We start from the raw sequence: 26546 nt of genomic DNA, 5'->3' as shown, positions 1-26546 counted from the left end.
ATGACAGCTGGGTAGGTGTATTGGCAACCTACAGTCTGTTCCCAGCCTCACAGCCATTTAACCTGTTCCACCCACTAATCTTAGACTCTGGCTGGGCCACTGGAAATGATCAGCACTGTCAACTTGATGTACACATGCACACACACACTCTGACACAGTATCATTCTATATCAGGCCTTGGTTAAGCCCTGTGACAGCGTTGGAGCACTGGACACCAACTCCGCGTGGTGGCTGTGCTGGCAGAGAGTGTATTGGGTGGTGTGATTCCACAGCTCTTGGCTGCGTTTGATAAAGATTAATACAATCCTATTTTCTGCCCAGGATTGCCTTTCCTAATGTGATTCTTCTCTCTTTCTCTCTCTCTCTCTCTCTCTCTCTCTCTCTCTCTCTCTCTCTTCCTGGGAAACACTAAGCACCTTATCCATGTAAGGAGTGACAATGAGAGAGTGATGCGAGCTGTGTTAGTGTGCTATAATACTCTAATTCACTGTAGATTAATTATCTCAGGATAAGCAGCGTCAGGGTACAGGATTGGGCCAGGCTGAAACACTGTTTGGCAAATCTCTTCAGTTCCTCTCCAGGCTGGCCAGTGGCACACAGTAACCCTGTGATATGTACGGGCTCGTTACAGTGACGTACAGTATATGGCAGATCTATATAATTTTACTGAGAGCTGTTGTGAATGGGTTTTCACACCTGTATGAATATGGTTTCTACTCTCTTTATTTCACTGAACTGAGTATTCAGGCAACACTAGAATGAATTGTCATGTGACATTTTGATGGATTTTTGTGAATTAGTTACAAGGGAAATGTCTTCATGTACACAATATTCTCTGAATGCTGTATCTGTACTGAGCATAGTTTTGTACTTAGAGGTAATCGGTCTGAATATGCCATGTTGAATGTTTTCAGGGGACTGATTTTAATAACATGGACATACTCCAGTGATTTTGATCACGCAGCCAGCCTTACTTTCCCAAAGAGAGTGTGTCTTGACAAGAGGGAATCATTGTTTTTCTTCCTCTCCACTTTCACTTGCAGAGTAACAGACTGCCAGTAGAGGGCGATACAACGTTCTAAGTAGGAGTTCTGCATGAACATCAGCCTGTTGGTTATTCAAACAAAATCAGAGCGAGGTCATTTATGAATTAGGATAGAATCATTTCAAAATGACTTTATTACAGAAATCAATCAATGGACCAAAAAGATCATGTTGGAATTTTGATTGAATAATTTGTCCACTGCGGTATATGTTTTCCTCTTAAATGACATAACATACTTTTTTTAATCTTCAAAGTTGCTTTGAGTTCATGATATGTCTCATGTAATGTAAGCTAAGATAGCATTCTCTGTGTTACAATATCTATATGTAGCAACAGTGAGGTCTAGATCCATCTTTCTGTTTTGATATTGATTAGTGCAGTGGCTCCATATCAAATAAGTGGTGAGTCAACAGCCTACACAGGTGTCTTACTGGGGCTGGTTGCTCTCATGCTGTCACAGTGACCTCTGCTGCCTCGACTACCACTTCCTCCCTCTCTCTATACGCCACAACACTCACTGTGCATTCATCTGAAATTTGTTCGGTGCATCTGAGAGGTTCTGACTCTTGTCCATATGGTGAGAGTGGACCTGAAGCACTGTTGGCTTTGGAGGGATACATATGTGTGTTTTTACATTAAGATGCTTGAATCTTAAAGGAGTTGGCTTCATCCTCTGATTACATTTGCATTGATCACAGTCTGTGGCCCAGCAGGTGAACCTATCGTCAGCATCCAATCAAGGCAATGACAAAAATATGTAGCATCGCGTGAATACACAAACATAAACACACACACACACACTCACACCTCCCTAGCCTGTGGTGCATGATCTGGTTCCTGAGGGAGAAGGTGTTGATTAATGCAGCACTCAGGAGCCTGCAGCCTTGGCAGAGGGTTGAAGAGAGGGGTGAGCTAGCACCTCTTCTGGCCCCCCTCTCCAAACTAGAGACATGAAGTGTAAAATTGGGCACACTCTCATAAACACTCCATCACACAGCCCGAGTGGACAGGCAAGGCACATTCCCCTGGCTGCAATAGAGACAACACAGAGAACGAATGTTGAAAATGGATCAGACAAACTATTGCCTTGTGCAAAAATAATAAACTGATGCTGACCAATTTTATGACTGAGATAAACAGTAAATGGCTGTTTGTGTCCAGTCACAAACAGATTTTACTTGCTATATGCCCATAATATAATGTAGCATACATGTTATATATACTCTAATTTTATATTTTATTTGTTTTGAAGAGATTTCGACTTGACCAACCCATTTCCGCCCTAAGACCTTCTGACCTGGCTTCTCTTCTCTTTTCCTTACAGCAACAGCGACGTCTTGACCTCCTAACCATCACCAGCCCTGGTGAGTGCCCAGTGTTTCCTAACTCTACTGATGCTGATGGGGTGTGTGTGAGAGCGAGAGTGAGTGAGTGTTGACATTAGATTGAAAAAAACAGTGGACAGAAAAAAACTTCTGTTTGCAGAGCTGATAGTGACTACTAGCACAGAGTACACGTTAAAAGATGAAGGTTCCCTGGATAATGGGGCACTACAGGATCAGTTACCAGACACCCTGGGGTCATTGCTTTGTTCATTTTAGCACCCTGATAGCGTACACTCACATCCACTTTAAACATTCAAAACGTCTGCACGATGATCTAGCAAAGTGAATGAAGACATCAAAATAGCTATTATGTTTATTTTCATTTAATTGGATTTAATGGGAATAACTCTTGTCTATTATTTTCATATTATATGGTATCAATGAAAGAGCATGTGTCTGCTGCTCAGCGGAGCTGCGATGTATTGTGATCTGGAGCGCCCCAGTTGGACTGGTGCTGCTCTTTGCTGGGGAAGGCGAACCCAATGTCTTGTAAAAGCAGCTGGGTGAAAGGCGCAAATTGCAGAGATGGCGAGGGGAAACAGATGGGTACGCCAGAAATGATACAGTGTCTATTATGTCTAAATTATCTGGATGGTCTAATATGCTTTGATTAAAATAATGCTTATGTGAGGGAGGCACGTGGAGCCTGCTAATTTCACAGATTTATTTGGCATCTGTTCCCCATGCCCAGGAAAGACTATCTCTGACCTTGACAACTCTGAAAAGGGCAATCAGACATGCAGAGCATTATATGTCATATCAGGGTCTTTGTTTCTTTTTTAAGTGGCAACTCTTCTGCTCAATGCATTGGCCAGTCTGGTTAGTTTCCTGGTTTTTGATTTTTATTTTGGCTGCGTATACAGGCAGGTCTGCTGTACTGTACTCCTTGCAGACATATTGTATGGACCTGCACTGTGCTTATTACAATTCACAGTGGGAGAACAATAAGGAGTCAAATATAAAAAAAAAAAAAAGCATTGCTCACTTCCCCCCACCTGTGACTCTTCACTGGGCCCTTGCAGTCTGTGGTAATGTTATTATGCCAGTTGTATGGAAAACCGCCTGTGCTTTTAGATGAATGAGGCTGATACGGAGGCAACAACAAGAGGACACTCTCTCACTTTCTGCCTCAAGATTAAAGGAGACTTGATCTCTTCTTCTCTCCCTATCTTTTCTCTCCTATCTTTTCAATCCCTTCCTTTCTATCTTCTCTCCAAGACATCTCTCCGCTCTCCTCTTTCTCTTACAGTACATGCAGTCGGGCAGCGGGGTTGCAGACGGTGCTGGAGGTGTGAGGACACTAATAAGATCAAGTGGGGCCATGGCTGTGGGTGTGGGTGTCTGAGGGAAGGTCAGAGGAGGAGAGACCCTCAGTGGTTCACAGGGCCCATGCAGCTCAGTGGGTGATGGTGTATGTGAGAGGGGAGGGCTGCAGGATGCTCCATGGATCAGCATCAGCCATTCTGGCCCCAGCCTCCGTCCAGGGGCCCTCATTAGCCCCTCTGTCTGAAGTGCGCTTCCCCCACAACCTCGGTATTCCGTCTTTAATTGGACACTTGAGCGGAGCGATGTGCATCTGGGTCTATTGAAGTCTGACATTTCAGACTGCTGACCTTTCCAGACCTGCCACAACTAAATAATGATTAGCCCTGGCCATTGTTTTCACCACAATGGTACACTAACACACACACCGCGGTGTGCCCAGGAAGAGAGGAAAGGTGCTAAACTAAACACCTGCAGTATCTACACTCTCTGACCAAAATACACATACTGTACCCAGAAACCTTTATTCACACAAATGCTGGGAGAATACGCTTTGGGTGGTCACAATTTTTTGAGAACATATTGTCAATCTATTGATCTCAATGACCTTTTCATATATCTGGACTCCCTACAATAGTGTTTTGAACTAAATTAACTTAGCTTGGCTGTGTTAAGTCCCTTTTCCCCTTCATATGCTCTGTGCGTTACAGGGGGGAAAAGGTCAATCACATTCATGAGATTTGGATAGATGTGCGAGGCCTCGGAGCAGAGAGATAATAGGCAACCTTCAGATGTCCTCTAATGGTATGGTTGTTTCTCTTCAGTCTCAGTCTTCAGTCTCTCTAGGGCTGTGGGACTCCACTCTCTCAGGGCCCTGATATTACTATACACAGGTTGGCAGTTAAGCAACAAAAACGATTAACACAACCATGGGGCAAAACAGATGAGGTTGGCTTAGATTGTTGACAACATGTAGGCTACAGTATGTTTTGTCTCCAATGTTTATTGAAAACATAAATACATTTGCACAATGAGAACTTGTATCCTCTCAAATATATATTTACAGTTGTTGGTTAGCTGGCTAGAGAATTTTAGCAATAATTATTAGCATTGACATGAAATCAGTCAAAACACCTCAAAATAAGACATGGTGTCAAGGACAAGCTGAACTGAGCCATTTATGATTCCCCACATAGCAGTTTGTCATTCTTGCTTGCAATCTGGCCATCCAGAATCACAACATCTATAGAGCCCCCCCTCCCCCCCAACGCTTGCTCTTTCCATCTATATTTCCTTCTCTCTCGATCACTCAATACCTTTCAGTTCCTCTTCATTTATCTCAATCTCACAATTACCACACATGCCTCAGAACAAGGGCCTCATAAACAAATTAGCCCGATGATAGGTGGGCTGTTTGTGGGGAGAAATCTTGACAAGTTCCCTCACACCTCTTATGCATGATGTGACAGTCAGTATGTTTTGCACAATGTTGTATTGTCCTTCAGTTTTCATTTACAGATAAGCAACAGTATGTCACTTTTTATCTCTGTTTAACACATGCCCCTCCAAGTTAGAGAACTGGAGTCTGGAGTAGACTAGATGTAGGCCTATACAGAAAGCCATTCATTCCTTGTGAAAAGCTGAAACTGAAAGAGCCCATTTGTGCATTTATTTTTCCTAGTGGCATCACATTGTCTCATGCCAGATTTCTGAGAGGCTGCATAGCTTTCAGTCCGAGTCTGCTGGTGTGATATCCACTGGTGAGAGGCCTAGTTGCTGGCTACTGGCTAGGCTCCCCAGGACAGGCCTCTGCTCTGTGTGTGGATGGGACTCTAGGGTTTCAGCCAGCAGGGCAGCGGGACAGCTGCACAGGCCTGCTCTCAATACCTGGGCTCTGGAGCTGGAGCAGGGAGATGTGTATTTAATGGAATGCAGGGACTTAGTGCCTTGCTGCGATAGGGGCATTATTTATAAAACACTATCAGGGCTTTGTATAAATGAGCAGCTGTGAAAACAACACTTTCTAATATTGCCCTAATTATATCCTTTCTCTGTGAATTTGCATATTTTATCTCCCTGAAATTCATTATAGGGGACTTTGCTATCGTTTTAATGAAGGAAAGAATACAACACAACAAAGAGATGGCTGAGCAGTGGAGGGGGCTCTCTCTTCTCTGGGTGCTTTATATTGACTATTTTCCAGTAGATTTTTTCGAAACCCTCTCAGAAGCGTGGCTAAATAAGCAAGAGCATGCTAATGAATTGAGAATGAGTGTGATAATTCAGCAGGCAAAGACGAGTGAGGTCCACAGTAGGGAAAGATATTTAGAAAATATGCATCATTAAACCATTATTTAAAATCATGTATCTTTCCTACACTCAATATTTCTGACTACTAATGCCGAGAGTAAATATTCCCTGTCTTGCAAATACCACAATTTCACACTCTTCACATAATCAGCCACGGTTTTCATGTTTGGCATTTGAACAACAAAGCTAGAACTCAAAGGACACTAAATGACAATTCACAACATTGCTTTCCGGGTAACTCCCCCTGTCTTATTTGAAGAAAGAAGATGTTGGAAAACGTAAACAACATTTTAACAGCATCTTTGCTCCAACAGGGAAGACAGCTGTGATTATTTCTTTGTCACCAGAGCCACCACTGTTGCTGAGCACTGCTGTGTAGCAAATCCTTATAGAAAAAAATAGATTGGATTTTTGTTCCTGGGTGCCTTTTGTATCTCCAGTAAGGGAGTGTATAATAGAGGTTGATTCCGTGGTGTCTGTCCTGTGTGGATTGAGTTGGTGGGGGCTGGTGTGGTTGTGTGGAGTTGTGCAGCAACCATTGCACCCATTGAACAGCAGCAGTCTCTGCTCTGCGACCTGCTCAGGCTCTCTTTCACAGCTGCTGGGCTAATATGGTTGATATGGTTACCTGTCGACTAGGCAGGCTTGTTTGCAGGGTCACTTCATTAGCCTTTTCTCAGTCTCTTACTTAGCAGTGGCGTCGTGTGTTGGCTCAATAAGGAGCAGCTAGCTGTCAGGCTGTATCTGCTGCGCCGTGTAGCACCTGGTTATCAGATCATGTCTCCATGTTCCCTTTCCCCTCTGACATTTACATGTTCTAACAGCCCAAGATGAGCTGTGTTTTCACTGTGTCATATTAACTTGCCTCCATTATCTGGATGTGAAAGGAGATGCTTGTCACCATCAAAAGGGAATCTTGCTCCGTTTGCTCATTTTGAAGGGGCCCTTCTTTACTGAGAATGATGTATGTAATGTCTCTTTGCGGTGGGTGTGTTTCATTATGGACCTTTTGTTTCTCTGCTTTTGCAGGGAACAACGGTGCGCCACAAAAAAAACGTGTTATTACTCTGATTGAAAATTGACCAAGCCGTTAAACAAATGTGAGTGTCCATTTGAAATAGCCTGAGTGTATTAATTTTGAATTCCAAGAACTTAGATCCCCCCTCTACATTGTAGGCGGCGTACAAACGAATGGCGTTGAATGAGGTATTTCTCAAAAAATAAAACAGCAAGAACCAAAAACATGACATGGCTCTTTGGACATTAATTCAATCACTCAGCTATCATATCTCATAAGCTCAAAATCCATTTCAAGCTCCAGTTACAGGCATATAAACTGATGCTGAGAAGGTGTTTGTGAGATGACCCTGAGTGTCCTTGACTTGTATATTTGGCTTCAGGATCCTGCTGAATGGCTAAAGGCACAGTTCTTCCTCATATGCCGCCTGTCCCTCAGCGGGCTAACTTCTGTTTGGGCATGGGTTTATCTGCTATTATCTGTCAAACATCACACACGAACGACATTGGCCTCTGGTGCAATCCCACAGGCAAGCTGCTGTCATACCAACACCTTCAATGTGTCACTTGCTGCCTCCATTTGTGGCAGCTCCAGGGGCTGTAGGGATAAGCATTAAACCCTATTCCCTAGGACCAAAGCCTCCCTAACAGCTAGGCCTATGTATTTAGTAGGCTGACAGTTTTTGGACATGGAAAAATATACTGTGAACAATAATATTTTGTTTTCCTGTTCAGATGGATTAAATAAACCAGAACTTACTTTTATTTGACATTTTCTGTCCATTGTTTGTCATATAGACATGTTTACCTCAGTGAAAATATTTGAAATATTCATCATATATGCAACAAATTGCCAACAAGTTTTAGCTAAGTAACTGTGGTGTCTTTATAGTCTATATGTCCATACATCCTTGAGAATTCATATTGAGAGAGTGCAGAATATATCCCCATGACCCTCGCCCAGTGATGTAATGTACTTAAGTAAAAAATACTTTAAAGTACTACTTAAGTAGTTTTTGGGGGGTATCTGTACTTTACTATGCATGTTTTTGACAACTTTTACTTCACTACATTCCTAAAGAAAATGTCATTTTTACTCCATACATTTTCCCTGACACACAAAAGTAAATTTTGAATGCTTAGCAGGACAGGAAAATGGCCCAATTCACACACTTATCAAGAAAACATCCCTGGGCATCCCTACTGCCTCTGATCTGGCAGACTCATTAAACACAAATTCTTAATTTGTAAATGATGTCTGAGTGTTGTAGTGTGCCCCAGGCTATCCGTAAATTTTAAAAAAAGCATTGTGCTGTCTGCTTTGCTTAATATAAGCACTTTGAAATTATTTATACCTAAGTATATTTAAAACCAAATACTTTTAGACTTTTACTCAAGTAGTATTTTACTGGGTGACTTTTACTTGAGTCATTTTCTATTAAAGTATCTTTACTTTTACTCAAGTATGACAATTGGGTACTTTTTCCACCACTGCCTTCGCCAATCAATACAAAATAACCAGGGTAAAGAGTGGCCCTAATGAACTGAATAGTTTGGAGCTGAAATATGATCACTATTTCTGCGGCAGTCATTTGTTCTTTTAAGAAAAGATCAATGTCCTCTGGCATATCAGTGAGAATACACTGTAGGCAGGGGGAGCAATGATACCTCTCCAAATATTTAATGAAGGAGTTAGACAAAGTTTGTTCGTGCTCTTGCTGTCAGAAGTCTGTCTTTGGGCCACACTAGTAATTAATGTCCCTCAGCCTATTGGGAGCCACTGTTCATTTCATGCGCTATCACTTTTTTAAATTGGAAACGGACTACTTTCATGGCCAATTAATTATTTATGAAGTGCTAATTAAGAAGCAAAATAAAGGAACACTAAGACCATACTTAAAATGTAAAAAACATAATTGTTATGTAAATAGTCCCTTGATCAATAGACCCAAGTTTTTTTTTAATCCATCTTGGATTCACTTCCATACTGTAATGATGTGCGCTGAGAGTCTGGAGGCAAGTTCAGAGAGTGAGTATTTTAATAAATAAATGAAAACATAATACAAAACAAGAGACATGAACAACGCACGGACATGAAACAGAAACAGTGACACCTGAGGAAGGAACCAAAGGGAGTGACATATATAGGGCAGATAATCCAAGAGGTGATGGAGTCCAGGTGAGTGTCATTATGTGCAGATGCGCGTAATGATGGTGACAGGTGTGCTCCATAACTAGCAGCCTGGTGACCTAGAGGCCGGAGAGGGAGCACACGTGACACGTACCCTCATTTCCTGCGAATGTTTACCTTACACTTGTGATCTTAAAGGGATACTTTTGTTTTTGTTATTTTTTGGTGGTAATGGCGCTGGTGGGAGTAGCGGCCGTTTTACAGGCTCCTGACCAATTGTGCTATTTTGTGTGTTTTTTTGCGCTGGTCTTAACTGTTGTACATAATGTTTCTGCCATTGTTTCCTATGACTGAAAAGAGCTTCTGGACATCAATACAGTTATCATTAACCCCGATTTGGACAAAGACTTCTACTTCAATGAGTCAGAGGTGAAATACATAATTATTGATTATCCCGGACCAGGCTCAAATCCCTGACAATCGAAGAAGGAGGAGACTTGACTATAGAGGCCGGCGTGTGGGATACCTCATAAGACTAAGTTGGAGGGTGGATTAATCGCCTCTACCCTCTGTTCTATTGGCGAATGTGCAATCACTGGAGAATAAACTGGACTGTGTGATCTGTGATCTGAAGAACTGTAATATCCTATGTTTCTCAGAGTCGTGTCTGAACAAGGTTAAGGTAATATAAAATATAGCTGGTTTTCTATACATCGGCAGGACAGAATGGTGGCGTCGGGGAAGCTCAGGGGAGGTGGTGTATTTGTATTTATTAGGGATCCCCATTAGTTCCTGCCAAGGCAGCAGCTACTCTTCCTAGAGTTCAAACACACCAAAGCACCAACATTACATATTAAACAAGAAATACAATTGTGAACTATGTTTATACTGAATGAGCTAAAGATAACTACATGATTCCATATGTGTTATTTCATAGTTTTGATGTCTTCACTATTATTCTACAATGTAGAAAATAGTAAAAATAAAGAAAAATCCTTGAATGAGTAGGTGTTCTAAAACTTTTGACCGGTGGTGTAGTTTAGTCACATGATTTCTTAATATGCAGTACGTTTGCCAATCAGTTGGTCTGCCAGACTTATTTGCCATACATTTTGCCTGATCCCTCTCAACCTTAAAATGTTTCAATTCCTCATCAATCCAAGGAGATTTAACATTCTTTACATTCATTTTCTTAATGGGTGCTTGCTTATTAGTAACTGGAATAAGCTATTTCATAAATGTGTCAAGTGCAGTATCTGGTTGCTCTTCATTACACACACCAGACCTGCAAATATTCTTTACATCATCAACATATGAATCACTACAAAACTTCTTGTATGACCTCTTATACACTATATTAGGCCCAGCCTTTGGAACTTTGGTTTTCACAACAAAGTGGTGCGCGATCTCTAATATTAAGGAAGTCTTGAGGTTCTGCTCGCCTAGGTTAGAATAGCATGATAAGCTGTAGACCATACTATTTATTTTCAACTATATTTTTCTTCCAAATCATCTTGACTCCTGGACTCTGTTCGCACATTTCAAGGCTGCGTTAAGACAATTACTTATCAATGACCCAAGACCAGCTCAGTTAATCCCTACCATTTTGACAATGAGTCATCATAATGCTGCATCAAATGTACATTATACTAGAGGCATTGGCAGACACAATGTAAGTAACTTAATTTATGTCCCCTAATTGCCCTGAACACCTCTGTTAATCCTACAGCTATTGTATGCAGTAATCGTGAGCCTATGAACCAGATTTATACTGTTAGCACTGAGGCGGTGTGCCCTAGAAGGAAGACCAGTTCGTGCAGCTCACCCTGCACTATCAGCTCCAATATAAATAACATGAGCAAGTCTACTTCGGAATAACTTCCCAATAAAGCATTAAAAACAATCAAGCAACCTAGAAAAGTACTAAAAATAGCCCATATTAACATACGCAGCCTGAGAAACAAGGTCCATGGAGTCAATAACTTGCTTGTAACAGATGCCATTCATATTCTGACTATCTCTGAAACTCACTTATATAATACCGTTGATACAGTGGTAGCAATACATGGTTATGACATGTATTTAGAGATTATCTAATGTTAAATACTGTTGAAGTAATATGGCTACAGGTTCATTTAAAGCCCATTCTTGTGGGAAGCTGCTATAGACCACCAAGTGCTAACAGTCAGTATCTGGATAATATGTCTGAAATGCTTGATAATGTATGTGATATCAACAGAGAAGTATATTTTCTGGGTGATTTAAGTATTAACTGGCTCTCATCAAGCTGCCCACTCAAGAAAAAAATTCAAACTGTAAACAGTGCCTGCAACCTGGTTCAGGTTGTCAGTCAACCTACAGTACCAGGGTTGGCAGCAGGATCCATAATAAACACAAATAGCTGTCTATTTACAGTTGAAGTCGGAAGTTTACATACACCTCAGCCAAATACATTTAAACTCCGTTTTTCACAATTCCTGACATTTGATCCAGTAAAAAATGTCCTGTTTTAGGACAGTTAGGATCACCACTTTATTTTAAGAATGTGAAATGTCAGAATAATAGTAGAGAGAATGATTTATTTCAGCTTTTATTTCTTTCATCACATTCCCAGTGGGTCAGAAGTTTACATACATGCAATTAGTATTTGGTAGCATTGCCTTTAAATTGTTTAACTTGGGTCAAACGTTTCGGGTAGCCTTCCACAAGCTTCCCATAAAAAGTTGGGTGAATTCCTCCTGACAGCTGGTGTAACTGAGCCTCCTTGCTCGCACAGGCTTTTTCAGTTCTGCCCACACATTTTCTATAGGATTGAGGTCAGAGCTTTGTGATGGCCACTCCAATACCTTGACTTTGTTGTCCTTAAGCCATTTTGCCACAACTTTGGAAGTATACTTGCGGTCATGGGCCATTTGAAAGACCCATTTGCGACCAAGCTTTAACTTCCTGACTGATGTCTTGAGATGTTTCTTCAATATATCCGCATCATTTTCCTGCCTCATGATGCCATCTATTTTGTGAAGTGCACAAGTCCCTCCTGCAGCAAAGCACCCCCACAACATAATGCGGTCACCCCGTGCGTCATGGTTGGGATGGTGTTCTTCGGCTTGCAAGCCTCCCCCTTTTCCCTCCAAACATAACGATGGTCATTATGGCCAAACAGTTCTATTTTTGTTTCATCAGACCAGAGGACATTTCTCCAAAAAGTACGATCTTTCTCCCCATGTGCTGTTGCAAACCTTAGTCTAGCTTTTTTATGGCAGTTTTGGAGCAGTGGCTTCTTCCTTGCTGAGCGGCCTTTCAGGTTATGTCGATATAGGACTTGTTTTTCTGTGGATATAGATACTTTTGTACCGGTTTCCTCCAGCATCTTCACAAGGGCCTTTGCTGTTGTTCTGGGATTGATTTGCACTTTTCGCACCAAAGTACGTTCATCTCTAGGAGACAGAACGCGTCTCCTTCCTGAGCGGTATGACGGCTACATGGTCCCATGGTGTTTATATTTGCTTACTATTGTTTGTACAGATGAACATGGTACCTTCAGGCATTTGGAAAATGCTCCCAATGATGAACCAGACTTGTGGAGGTCTACAATTTTTTTTCTGAGGTCTTGGCTGATTTCTTTTGATTTTCCCATGATGTCAAGCAAAGAGGTACTGAGTTTGAAGGTAGGCCTTGAAATACATCCACAGGTACACCTCCAATCGACTCAAATGATGTCAATTAGCCTATCAGAAGCTTCTAAAGCCATGACATATTTTTCTGGAATTTTCCAAGCTGTTTAAAGGCACAGTCAACTTAGTGTATGTAAACTTCTGACCCACTGGAATTGTGATACAGTGAATTATAAGTGAAATAATCTGTCTGTAAACAATTGTTGGAAAAATGACTTAGAAGTAGATGTCCTAACCGACTTGCCAAAGCTATAAAAAATGTGTGGAGTGGTTAAAAAACAAGTTTTAATGACTTCAACCTAAGTGTATGTAAACTTCCAACTTCAACTGTACCTCCGCCAACCGATGCTGGACGTAAAACCACACTCAACAAGATGTATAGGGCCATAAGCAAAGAAGTAAATGCTCAACCAGAGGCGGCGCTCCTAGTGGCTGGTGACTTTAATGCAGGATATCTGAAATCCGTTTTACCTCATTTCTACCAGCATTTCACCTGTGCAATTAAAGGTGAAAAAACTCTAGATCACCTTTACTCCACACACAGAGACGCATACAAGCTCTCCCTCGCCCTCCATTCTGCAAATCTGACCATTTCTCTATCCTCCTGCTTACAAGCAAAAACTCAAAGAGGAAGTACCAGTGATGCGCTCAATACAGAAGTGTTCCCATGAATCGGATGCTAAACTACAGGACTGTTTCACTAGCAAAGACTGGAATATGTTCTTGGATTCATCCAATGGCACCGGGTTCATTAATAAGTGCATCGACGTCGTGGTCCCCACAGTGACCGTACGTACATATACCAACCAGAAGCCATGGATTACAGGCAATATCCGCACTGAGCTAAAGGCTAGAGCTTACGCTTTCAAGGAGCAGGAAACTAATCCGCTACCACCTCCGACGAACCATCAAACGGGTAAAGCGTCAATACAGGACCAAGATCAATTCCTACTGCACCGGCTCTGACGCTCGTCGGATGTGGCAGGTCTTGCAAACTGTCACAGATTACAAAGGGAAACCCTGCCGCGATCTGTCCATTGATGCTAGCCTACCAGACAAGCTAAATACCTTCTATGCTCGCTTCGAGGCTAGCAACACTGAACCATGCATGAGAGCACCAGCTGTTTTGGATGACTGTGTGATCACGCTCTCCGTAGTCGGATGTGAGTAAGACCTTTAAACAGGTAAACATTCACAAGGCCGCAGGGCCAGATGGATTACCAGGACACGTACTCAGAGCTTGCGCTGACCAGCTGGCAAGTGTCTTCTGACATTTTCAACCTCTCCCTGACCCAGTCTGTAATACTTACATGTTTTAGGCAGACCACCATAGTCTGTGTGCCCAACAACGCCAAGGTAACCTGTCTAAATGACTATCGCCCCATAGCACTCACATCTGTAGCCATTAAAAGCTTTGAAAGGCTGGTCATGGCTCACATCAACACCATATACCCAGACACCCTGGACCCACTCCAATTTGCATACCGCCCCAACAGATCCACAGATGATTCCATCTCTATTGCAATCCACACTGCCCTTTCCCATCTGAACAGGAACATCTACCTGAGGATGCTGTTCAGCGTTCAACAACTTCTGTGCTCTCCAAGCCCATCACTAAACTGACCCTAGGATTAAACATCTCCCTCTGCAACTGGATCCTGGACTTCCTGAAGGGCCACCCCAGGTGGTTAGAGTAGGCAACAACACATCCGCCATGATGACCCTCAACATGAGGTTCCCTTGAGTGTGTGCTTAGTCCCCTTCTGTACTCCCTGTTCACCCTCGACTGCACAACTCCAACACCATCATTAAGTTTGCTAAAAACACGAAGGTGGTAGGCCTGATTACCGACAATTATAAGACATCCTATAGGTAGGAGGTCAGAGACCTGGCAGTATGATGCCAGGAAAACAACCTCTCCTTCAAGCTCAAGAAAGACAAAGGAGCTGATCGCTGACTACAGGAAATGGAAGGCAGAGCACGTCCCCATTCACATTGACGGGGCTGTAGTGGAGCGGGTCAAGTGCTTGAAGTTCCTCGGTGTCCACATCACTAAGGATCTATCATGGTCCACACACATCAATATAGTTGTGAAGATAGCACGACAACGCCTCTTCCCCCTCTGGAGGCTGAAAAGATTTGGCATGGGCCCTCAGATCCTCAAAAAGTTCTAAAGCTGCAACATTGAGAGCATCTTCACCACTTGGTATGTCAACTGCTTGGCAAGGCGCTACAGAGGATAATGAGTATGTCCCAGTAAATCACTGGAGCCGAGCTCCCTGCCATCCAGGCCCTCTCTACCAGGTGGTGTCAAAAGAAGGTCCTAAAAATGATCAAAGACTCCAGCCACCCAAGTCATAGACTCTTCTCTCTGCTACCGCACAGCAAGCGGTACTGATGCACATTGTCTGGAATCAACAGGACCCTGAACAACTTCTACTTCTAAGCCATTAGACTGCTAAATAGTTAGTTCGGGTAGCTATTGGTTAACGATTCATCTGCATTGACCCTTTTTGCACTAACACTTTTGACTCATCACATACGCTGCTGTTACTGTTTATTATCATCCTGTTGCCTAGTCACTTTATCCCTACCTATATGTACATATCTACCTCAATTACCTCGTACCCCTGCACATCGACTCGGCACTGGTATCCCGTGTATATAGCCAAGTTATCTTTACTCATTGCGTATTTATTCCTTGTGTTATTATTTTTCTATGTTTTTTTTGTATCTCTTCATTGTTTTGTAAGGGCCGTATGTAAGCTTTTCACTGTTAGTTTACACCTGTTGTTTACAAAGCATGTGACAAATAACATTTTATTTTATTTTATACTTTGGGATTTTGGCAATTAGGCCCTTTACTTCCCCAGATGCTAGTAGAGTCAGATGCTAGTAGATACCCATAGACTCCCAGCCATTGCACTAATGCTAGTTATGCATTGGCTCACAAAACTACCTCTAACTTTCTTCATACTGGACACAGAGACAAAAAAATGGTATCCACAAGTTAATCTGACCCTGGGGAAGGGATGCATTGCCAAAATCCCGAAGTATCCCTTTCAACGCATATTTCGATTAGTTCACCAAATTATCCTGCTGTCCCTGCTGTATGCTCATTTGCCTGGCAAAGGCTGTGGCGTTCTGCATGCCAGCCTGCTGGCGTTAAACCCAGCCAGCCATCAGGCACACCTGTGCTAGCGTCTGTCCATCGCACATATTGGCACAGGTGCTTTGTTTTGATTGGCTGTGCTCTAATGTTAATGCATCCCTAGCATCACAGCGTTTTTACCAAAATCCCATGTCCACTTGAAAGCCCCAGGCGTGAAGGGACTAAAGGCCCGCTGTGAACATATGCGAAGCCCTTTTGAATTCCAGGCACAACGAGATGACGTCCGTCTCAGCAGTCTAATTCCATCATCATCATTATTGCTATTATCCCATGTCTCTTTTTAATACAGGGTAATGTATCACCAATAAAGATAAATGAGAGAGGCAGCGAGGAGCTAATTGGCAGGACATGATGTCTGACTCTACACTGACTAAAGTTTACAGTGTTAACTGCTCCCAAAGCTTCAGGAAAATTCAACCTTTATCTAGCCCAACTTCTCTGTTAATACCACTGAGGGGATAGATTTTGTCCTCATTGTATTACCTTCTAACTGTGCTATAAAGGTGTATTTAACATGCTGCTTTTATGTATTTAAGGGTGGGGAAACGTCAGTCTACACAGTTTCTTGTGTAATGTCATTTTTACATATGGCAGCCCTACTTTTGGTTCGTAGTTTTAATAGTTTTAAGTATATCTATTCTCATTCCACAGTGAGTGCAGTGTTTAGAATTAGTGTGCAGATCCGTTAAGGCACATGCTGGGGGTCAGGTTGCTTGAGGTAGGACAGGGGAAGTTCAGTCTTAAGCCTGAGACACTTCAAAACAACAGCTCCTGGAATTGAGCTGTTTTATTGTGCCAGACACAGGCTTGAGGACCTAGCCATTGGACAGTAGATTAGATTAACAGGAATCCTCCATTGGAGACATTGGAGACGAGAAGCTGCTGAAATCTTGCCTACCAGTGATACTCACTGGTCTAGTTTATTACAAGTGTCCTTTGTCTTTCTAAAAAATGTTGTTTTTCTCATTGTCTTATCCCAGGATGATTGACGTTTAACTCATACACAACTCATTTTCCTACGAATGTTAGCAATTTACACTGAGTGCACAAAACATTAGGGACACCTTCCAAATATTGAGTTGCACCCCCTTTTGCCCTCTGAACAGCCACAATTAATTGGCGCATGGACTCTACAAGGTGTCGAAAGCGTTCCACAGGGATGATAGCCCAGGTTGACCCCAACGATTCCCACAGTGGTGTCAAGTTAGCTGGATGGTGTACCATTCTTGATACACACAGGAAACTGTTGAGCATGAAAAACCCAGCCGCTTTGCAGTTCTTGACACTCAAACCAGTATGCCTGGCACCTACAACCATATACCGTTTAAAGGCACTTAAATATGTTGTCTTGCCCATTCACCATTTGAATGCCACACATACACAAGCCATGTCTCAATTATCTCAAGGCTTAAAAATCCTTCTTTAACTTGTCTCCTCCCCTTCACTGATTGAAGTGGATTTTACTGGTGGCATCAATAAGGGATCATAGCATTCACCGGGATTCTTCTGATCAGTCTATGTCATGTTTTGTACACTCAGTGTATATCAGTGTATTACTTAGCACTTTATTTTGGTACTGTTTCCCACTCACATGTACACTACAGAAAATATTTTAGCTGCCCAGAGAGATCCCCCTGGGGTTACAGCGGTAGTAGCTAGCTACCACATTGAAATAGGAGATCAAACTCTAGTACAACAATTGAAATAGCCAACTGGTTACCTGTCCTCATTCTCCGTCAGAAAACATCTCCACTGGACAACAACTCTCAGAACCCTCAGTAAGAGGAAACTCATAAGTGAAATTACAGCAACCTATGCCCCGAGCCTTGATGTCTGATCTGAATCAAAAAATGAAATTAAATAACAGAGTAGAAAAGGCATCCAAGTTCTGCATCAGTTACTTTTCAATTACGACAGGCGAAGCAGAACGAAATTGTTAGTGCCATTTATCGACTATGCTACTCTCTATTAAAGTACAAGTGAATAAATCCATTCCATTGTGAAACAGCCGGACTATTTTACTATGACAAAGAGTTTCCTTTCTGTCAGATGGCTTTTGTCATCTAGTGTGAAGAAAAGGTACACCAGGCAACACATTGACTGAGACACACTTGTACGCCCACAGACAAATAGAATCAGAGATCAGACCAGATAATCATCTCTGTGGCCCTTCTTCTCTTCTCTTGGTTTCATTCCAGGGGGTTGAGGACTCAATGGGACCTACAGAGGCAGAATGAAAGTAATAGGTGAATGTATTGATTACAATAATGATTGGTTTGTGGAAATGCCATGTCTTTAACTGGAAGTATCTGGAAAGAAACAGCAGGAAAAAAGCTGAAAACCATTTTTCTTGAATATCCCCAGTAGTTTAGAAAGTTGACTTTTATTGTATTTCAAACTATGATTTCCATATGTACAAACACCAAAATAAAGATTCCTTTAGATTAAATTTCTGTGATGACAAATGTGTGATTTATCACAGACAGTCACAATCACAAACAAGGTAATATCCTGCATATCCTTTTGAGTTACAGTAAGGGGAGGACTTTAAAGCAATCACGTTTTGTGTCCCCGCCCCCTACAAAAAAAATTGAAAAGCATTAAAAAAAAAATTTAAATCACTTTATGGCGCAAAGACTGTAATTTTTCTGCTGTCAGGGTTGAGATGCGGGTTTGACTGAATCCCTGTCCATGCCTTTACTGTAGGATATTATGTGTGCCCTGTGTTGATATGTGTACTCTGCCAGTAAATATATATTTAATGAATTTATTTTACATTTAATTTTGATGAAGAAACTATTCTTCTTCTCTCCATTAGCAATGTCTTGTGATGGAGCGCGCGGCAAATATCCTGAAGTGATGTAGACCAGGCCAGAGTAGCAGAGGGCAGAATAGAAACCCTCTCCAATTCCACTTTATATTTGTTTAAATACTTATACTTAGAGGGAAAACTGTCAACCAATCCAAAGTAAAGGACCAAAGAAAAATAATGTATGCTTTTGTGAGGTTCTTGGAAGACGATATGTGCTACGCTTTACCTGCTTCAAATGTGAAAGATTTTAGACCTCTGCACAAAACAGATTTTGATAATCAGGTGTATATGGTTCTCAGAACAGAAGAGAATGGTGCAGGCCAGCCGGGCAAAGCACAGATTCTTGCCCTTGCAGGTAAGTTCGCTTCATGTTCTCTTTGTTTTACTGTTTATGCATTGAAATAGTTAAAATGTTTGAAGTGAGACATATCAGAGAAGAAGATACCACGGTCTTCTGTCAAAAACACTAACTTAGCTAGCTAGCTATTAGGCTAACATTGTTCTCGCAATGATGCTATTGCTAACGTTACCTAGTTTGCAAGTTTACATATATATTTGCTCTCATCACATATGTACATATGAAAGCTACATAGTTATTGCTGACATTGTTTTCAGCTAACGTGGCTAGCTATCTAAACTAGCTAATGTATAGCTAGTTAAGTCACATCAACGTTAGCGTTTTTGCTAATGTTAGCTGACCCAGCCACTCACACATCCAGCTTGCTTACTAACATTGGATACGTTAGCTAGCAATACACAACACTTCGATAGTTAGCTAACTACGTGATGTGATGACTGTCACTGTCAGTCGACCTTTGGTAGCTAGCTCGGACAACGTCAAGCCAGCTGCATGCAAGTTAGCTAGCTATCAATATGTATCCAGCACGTCACCGATTATAGCAAAAACATTTCCCCCTACACATATTTGAGTGGAACGTTTTGTTCATGCGTTCACACTTGCATCGTGTAACAGAGTAGCCACAAGTAGCTAGCTAAGCTTTGCACCATCCATAACTATGGTATTTAGCACGATTATTAATAATCCTCGTGTCTGAACAGTCCCTGGGTTTAAATATCGAATGATCTCAGGTCCCTGGCTAATGTCAATTGAGTGTGCATTGGTTTGGGTTGTTGTTGTATGAGATTGTCATAGTGTTGCTCGCTAACCCAACAAGATTTCTCGCACAACAGAATTAGACGTATATGCACATTCTATAAACGTACAAAAAAATTGCTTGAAACTTCAAATTTCGAAGTGTTATTGTTGCTCTAGCTTTCCATTTATCCAGACTTAAAATGTAGAAGTTAGGTTTAGGCACTCATTCCGAATGGTTAAGGTTTGGGATAGGGTTTAAACAGAAAATAAAAACCAGTGTAAAAAAAAAAACTGTCCACGACTGTGATCGAACATGCAACCTGGCTCACTTTTTAAGACATTTCTCAACGTCCTCAGGTCATGGATAGACATCCAATTTCTATGTCAATCTTGAACGACCTGGCTGAGCTAACCGTATGCCTCTCTAGGTTCACACTGGATAGCTAGGTATGGAGCGAGATAGCAGCCAAAATGTTGAACATGCTTATCTTAAGGAAATCCATATGTAAATTGTTACGATAGTAAACCGATGTCAAAGCTGACTTGCATACATATATAACGTAGGTAGGCACATGACGTAATGACGCCATGTACAATTTTGCGCAACACAGCATTCCTAACCTAGCCCACAATGTCTGCTGTGTGGAACGAGCAGTCAACAAGTTGAGCAGTCATTTGAAAGAGTAAGAACATTTCAGTGAGGCAACTCAAAGGCGAAATCCATTAAAGCCAAGATAATGGAATTAATTTTCGTTGACAATCAACCTTTCTCTGTCGTGGGTGATGTTGGGTTTCACGACTGGTCGAACACCGGTACACACTACCAAGTGCGCTATTTTTCAGATGTTACCCTACCGGAGTTACACAGTAATAGCGTCACTGCTATTAGCTTCACAACATACTATGGACACCTGTTGGGTCTTTGCATGTCTAAAAAGGCACACGTCAAATAACACTATTTGGCGTGTTAAATAAGCTTTTAATTTGACATGTCAAAATACACAGTTCTATTATAGAATGTTGTGTGTTCTGAATTTGCACATGCAAACCAAGCCGACAACGACCAGACAGCCTATACGGAGGTCAGAGACGTGGCCGTGTGGTGCCAGGACAACAACCTCTCCCTCAACGTGATCAAGACAAAGGAGATGATTGTGAACTACAGAAAAGAGGGCCGAGCACGCCCCCATTCTCATCAATGGGGCTGCAGTGGTGCAGGTTGAGCGCTTCAAGTTCCTTGGTGTCCACATCACCAACAAACTAACATGGTCCAAGCACACCAAGGCAGTCGTAAAGAGGGCACGACAAAACCTATTCCCTCTCACTAGACTGAAAAGATTTGGCATGGGTCCTCAGATCCTCAAAAGGTTATTCAGCTGCACCATCGAGAGCATTGGTTGCATCACTGCCTGGTATGGCAACTGCTCGGCCTCTGACCGCAAGGCACTACAGAGGGTAGTGCGAACAGCCCAGTACATCACCGAGGCCAAGCTTCCAGCCATCCAGGACCTCTATACCAGGCGGTGTCAGAGGAAGCCCCTAAAAAGCTGTACAAAAAGTCTGCAAACATCGGCCACAAACAATGTTTACAATAGCGCATTGGTAATAAGCATTATTTGACCGCAACTTCTGGGGTAGCTAGCTAGCACCAATACAACCAGTCTGAAAACAATGACCAGTAGAAACTGCAGTCATTTTCAATATTCCTAGCAATGATTTAGGAATCCTTGTAAGTATTAGCTAGGTTGCCACTTCTTGTTCGCCTATTGAAATTGAACTTCAGTTCATGAAAATAAATAGCTAGCCAGCGTCTTAACCATGTTTCACAAAGCTAACGTTATAAGCAGCCAGCTACAGTGCCTTGCGAAAGTATTCGGCCCCCTTGAACTTTGCGACCTTTTGCCACATTTCAGGCTTCAAACATAAAGATATAAAACTGTATTTTTTTGTGAAGAATCAACAACAAGTGGGACACAATCATGAACTGGAACGACATTTATTGGATATTTCAAACTTTTTTAACAAATCAAAAACTGAAAAATTGGGCGTGCAAAATTATTCAGCCCCCTTAAGTTAATACTTTGTAGCGCCACCTTTTGCTGCGATTACAGCTGTAAGTCGCTTGGGGTATGTCTCTATCAGTTTTGCACATTGAGAGACTGAATTTTTTTCCCATTCCTCCTTGCAAAACAGCTCGAGCTCAGTGAGGTTGGATGGAGAGCATTTGTGAACAGCAGTTTTCAGTTCTTTCCACAGATTCTCGATTGGATTCAGGTCTGGACTTTGACTTGGCCATTCTAACACCTGGATATGTTTATTTTTGAACCATTCCATTGTAGATTTTGCTTTATGTTTTGGATCATTGTCTTGTTGGAAGACAAATCTCCGTCCCAGTCTCAGGTCTTTTGCAGACTCCATCAGGTTTTCTTCCAGAATGGTCCTGTATTTGGCTCCATCCATCTTCCCATCAATTTTAACCATCTTCCCTGTCCCTGCTGAAGAAAAGCAGGCCCAAACCATGATGCTGCCATCACCATGTTTGACAGTGGGGATGGTGTGTTCAGCTGTGTTGCTTTTACGCCAAACATAACGTTTTGCATTGTTGCCAAAAAGTTCCATTTTGGTTTCATCTGACCAGAGCACCTTCTTCCACATGTTTGGTGTGTCTCCCAGGTGGCTTGTGGCAAACTTTAACCGACACTTTTTATGGATATCTTTAAGAAATGGCTTTCTTCTTGCCACTCTTCCATAAAGGCCAGATTTGTGCAATATACGACTGATTGTTGTCCTATGGACAGAGTCTCCCACCTCAGCTGTAGATCTCTGCAGTTCATCCAGAGTGATCATGGGCCTCTTGGCTGCATCTCTGATCAGTCTTCTCTTTGTATGAGCTGAATGTTTAGAGGGACGGCCAGGTCTTGGTAGATTTGCAGTGGTCTGATACTCCTTCCATTTCAATATTATCGCTTGCACAGTGCTCCTTGGGATGTTTAAAGCTTGGGAAATCTTTTTGTATCCAAATCCGGCTTTAAACTTCTTCACAACAGTATCTCGGACCTGCCTGGTGTGTTCCTTGTTCTTCATGATGCTCTCTGCGCTTTTAACGGAGCTCTGAGACTATCACAGTGCAGGTGCATTTATACGGAGACTTGATTACACACAGGTGGATTGTATTTATCATCATTAGTCATTTAGGTCAACATTGGATCATTCAGAGATCCTCACTGAACTTCTGGAGAGAGTTTGCTGCACTGAAAGTAAAGGGGCTGAATAATTTTGCACGCCTAATTTTTCAGTTTTTGATTTGTTAAAAAAGTTTGAAATAGCCAATAAATGTCATTCCACTTCATGATTGTGTCCCACTTGTTGTTGATTCTTCACAAAAAAATACAGTTTTATATCTTTATGTTTGAAGCCTGAAATGTGGCAAAAGGTCGCAAAGTTCAAGGGGGCCGAATACTTTCGCAAGGCACTGTAGCTTCATCTGGCTAGTGAAGCGCGACCGGACCGGGTTATGTGTTGTGAAGCTAGCCAAAATAAGGATTAGGCATAATAGTGGAATTTGTGGTTTGCCTTCAAAATTAAAGTACCTCTTTGAAAGTGATGCAGAAGGTTACAGTTGGTGGAATCATGCCGTATTTAAAGTAGATGATGATAAACAAGGTTGGAATATGAAGCAATAAAATAGGGTATCAGTCTACTCTGTGACACCCACAGAACACAACTGTGAAGAGTTTACGCAAATATTAGCGTTGTACCTGTTGTCGCGGGACTGTGACTGTGTGAAATCACCTCCCCAGTTAGCCTATTGAGTTGTCTCGCTGAAAGATTTCGCCTCCAAAGATTTTCTATGGGGTTGAGATCTGGAGACTGGCTAGGCCACTCCAGGACCTTGAAATGCTTTTTATGAAGCCACTCCTTCGTTGCCCTGGCGGTGTGTTTGGGATCATTGTCATGCTGAAAGACCCAGCCACGTTTCATCTTCAATGCCCTTGCTGATGGAAGGAGGTTTTCACTCAAAATCTCACAATACATGGCCCCATTCATTCTTTCCTTTACACAGATCAGTCGTCCTGGTCCCTTTGCAGAAAAACAGCCCCAAAGCATGATGTTTCCACCCCCATGCTTCACAGTAGGTATGGTGTTCTTTGGATGCAACTCAGCATTCTTTGTCCTCCAAACACAACGAGTTGAGTTTTTACCAAAAAGTTATATTTTGGTTTCATCTGACCATATGACATTCTCCCAATCTTCTTCTGGATCATCCAAATGCTCTCTAGCATACTTCAGACGGGCCTGGACATGTACTGGCTTAAGCAGGGCGACACGTCTGGCACTGCAGGATTTGAGTCCCTGGCGGCGTAGTGTGTTACTGATGGTATGCTTTGTTACTTTGGTCCCAGCTCTCTGCAGGTCATTCACTAGGTCCCCCCGTGTGGTTCTGGGATTTTTGCTCACCGTTCTTGTGATCATTTTGACCCCATGGGGTGAGATCTTGCGTGGAGCCCCAGATCGAGGGAGATTATCAGTGGTCTTGTATGTCTTCCATTTCCTAAAAATTGCTCCCACAGTTGATTTCTTCAAACCAAGCTGCTTACCTATTGCAGATTCAGTCTTCCCAGCCTGGTGCAGGTCTACAATTTTGTTTCTGGTGTCCTTTGACAGCTCTTTGGTCTTGGCCATAGTGGAGTTTGGAGTGTGACTGAGGTTGTGGACAGGTGTCTTTTATACTGATAACAAGTTCAAACAGGTTCCATTAATACAGGTAACGAGTGGAGGACAGACTGCTTTTTCTCTACCACATCTCTGGATTCCTACCGCAAGCTCTGGACCATTTATACCGGATCATCGCAGCTAGCTAGATGCAATCCGAGTGGCTAATCCTGGCTAATGCCTATGTCCCGAAGCAAGCACCAGTTAGCCTTGAGCTAGCCTCAAGCTAGGCCCATCTCCCGGCTAGCCGAAAAGGTCTACAATACCTCTTTTGCCAATTGGCCTAGACTCTTTATTGCCGACACGGATCCCCGCCGATAAATCACGACTGGTCTGCTGACGTAATCGTCCGAGGTGGTTTCAACATGCTTTTCCATTGCAATGTCGCCGAAGACCCATCTGCTTGCCACGGCCCGCTAGCTTTCTGAATCACCGTGTCTCCAGCTCGCCTAGCGTAGTAGCGACTACTGAACGGCTCCCTGACTCACCTATTGCTGCTCATTGGACCCTATGATCACTTGGGTACACATGCCTCTCCCTAATGTCAATATTCCTTGTCTACTGCTGATTTAGGGTAGTTATTGTTTTATTTCATTGTAGAGCCCCAGCCCTACCCTAAATGCCTTAGATAGCTCTTCTGTCGCACCCTCCACCCATGCGGAGACTTGACCTGGCTCAACTGGTGCCTCCAGAGACGCAACCGCTCTCATCGCCACTCAATGCCTAGGTTTACCTCCACTGGACTCACTCACAACGGGTGTCCTGACTCTCTGAGGTCATTAAAGATCCCATGGCACTGATCGTAAAAGTAGAGGTTTTAACCCCGGTGTTCTGGCTAATTTCCCAAGCTGTCCCTCATACCGTCATGGTCACCTAATCATCCTCAGCTTACAATTGGCTCATTCATCACCCTCCCCTCCCCTGTAACTATTCCGCAGGTCATTGCTGTAAATGAGAATGTGTTCTCAGTCAACTTAGCTGGTAAAATAAATCCTACCATACCCATGTCTGTACATTATGCCCTGAATCTATTCTACTACACCCAGAAATCTGCTCCTTTTATTCTCTGTTCCCAACGCACTAGACGACCCACTCTTATGGCCTTCAGCCGTACCCTTATCCTACTCCTCCTCTGTTCCTCTGGTGATGTAGTGAGCCCTGTAGCCCCCAGCACTACACCCATTCCCAAGGCGCTCTCATTATGTTGACTTGTGTAACCATAAAAGCCTTGGTTTCACGCATGTTAACATCAGAAGCCTCCTCCCTATGTTTATTTTATTCACTGCTTTAACACACTCCGCCAACCCTGATGTCCTAGCCGTATCTGATTCCTGGCTTAGGAAAGCCACCAAAATTTCCATCCCCAACTACAACATTTCCCGACAAGATAGACCTGCCAAAGGGGGCGGAGTTGCAATCTACTGCAGAGAGAGCCTGCAGAGTTCTGTCATGCTATCCAGTGCCCAAACAATTCAAGCTTCTACTTTTAAAAATCCACCTTTCCAGAAATAAGTCTCTCACCGTTGCTGCTTGTTATACACCCTTCTCAGCCCCCAGCTGTGCCCTGGACACGACATGTGAATTGATTTTCACCCCCATCTATCTTCAGAGTTCGTACAGTTAGGTGACCTAAACTGGGATATGCTTAACACCCCTGTCGTCCTACAATCTAAGCTAGATACCCTCAGTCTCTCACAAATTATCAAGGAACCTACCAGGTACAACCCTGAATCCGTAACCATGGGCACCCTCATATCATCCTGACCAACTTGCTGTCTTCAACCAGGATCTCAGCGATCACTGCCTCATTGCCTGTGTCCGTAATGGGTCCGCGGTCAAACGACCACCCCTCATCACTGTCAAATGCTCCTTTTAAACACTTCAGCGAGCCAGCCTTTCTAATCTACCTGGCCCGGGTATCCTGGAAG

General features: G+C 42.6%; 1 protein-coding gene across 4 annotated transcripts in view; it reads left to right on the top strand.

Moving 5' to 3' along the window:
* Window positions 1-26546, top strand: part of agbl4 (AGBL carboxypeptidase 4) — a 408538-nt gene that overhangs the window by 270041 nt on the left and 111951 nt on the right. For 2 of the 4 annotated variants that reach the window (XM_021604030.3, XM_090235706.1), the window contains exon 6: window positions 2370-2409. In XM_021604030.3, coding sequence (XP_021459705.2) covers window positions 2370-2409 — 40 coding nt within the window. Of the gene's footprint in view, window positions 1-2369; window positions 2410-17405; window positions 19165-26546 lie in introns of those variants that run through there. The other 2 variants (XM_021604033.3, XM_090235705.1) reach the window with 1 other exon arrangement.

Source organism: Oncorhynchus mykiss, chromosome 5, assembly GCF_057628025.1.
Source record: "Oncorhynchus mykiss isolate SJ-2025 chromosome 5, ASM5762802v1, whole genome shotgun sequence".
Taxonomy (NCBI): domain Eukaryota; kingdom Metazoa; phylum Chordata; class Actinopteri; order Salmoniformes; family Salmonidae; genus Oncorhynchus; species Oncorhynchus mykiss.
The sequence above is the reverse complement of the archived record's forward strand: the minus strand, read 5'-3'. Positions and strand labels throughout refer to the sequence as shown.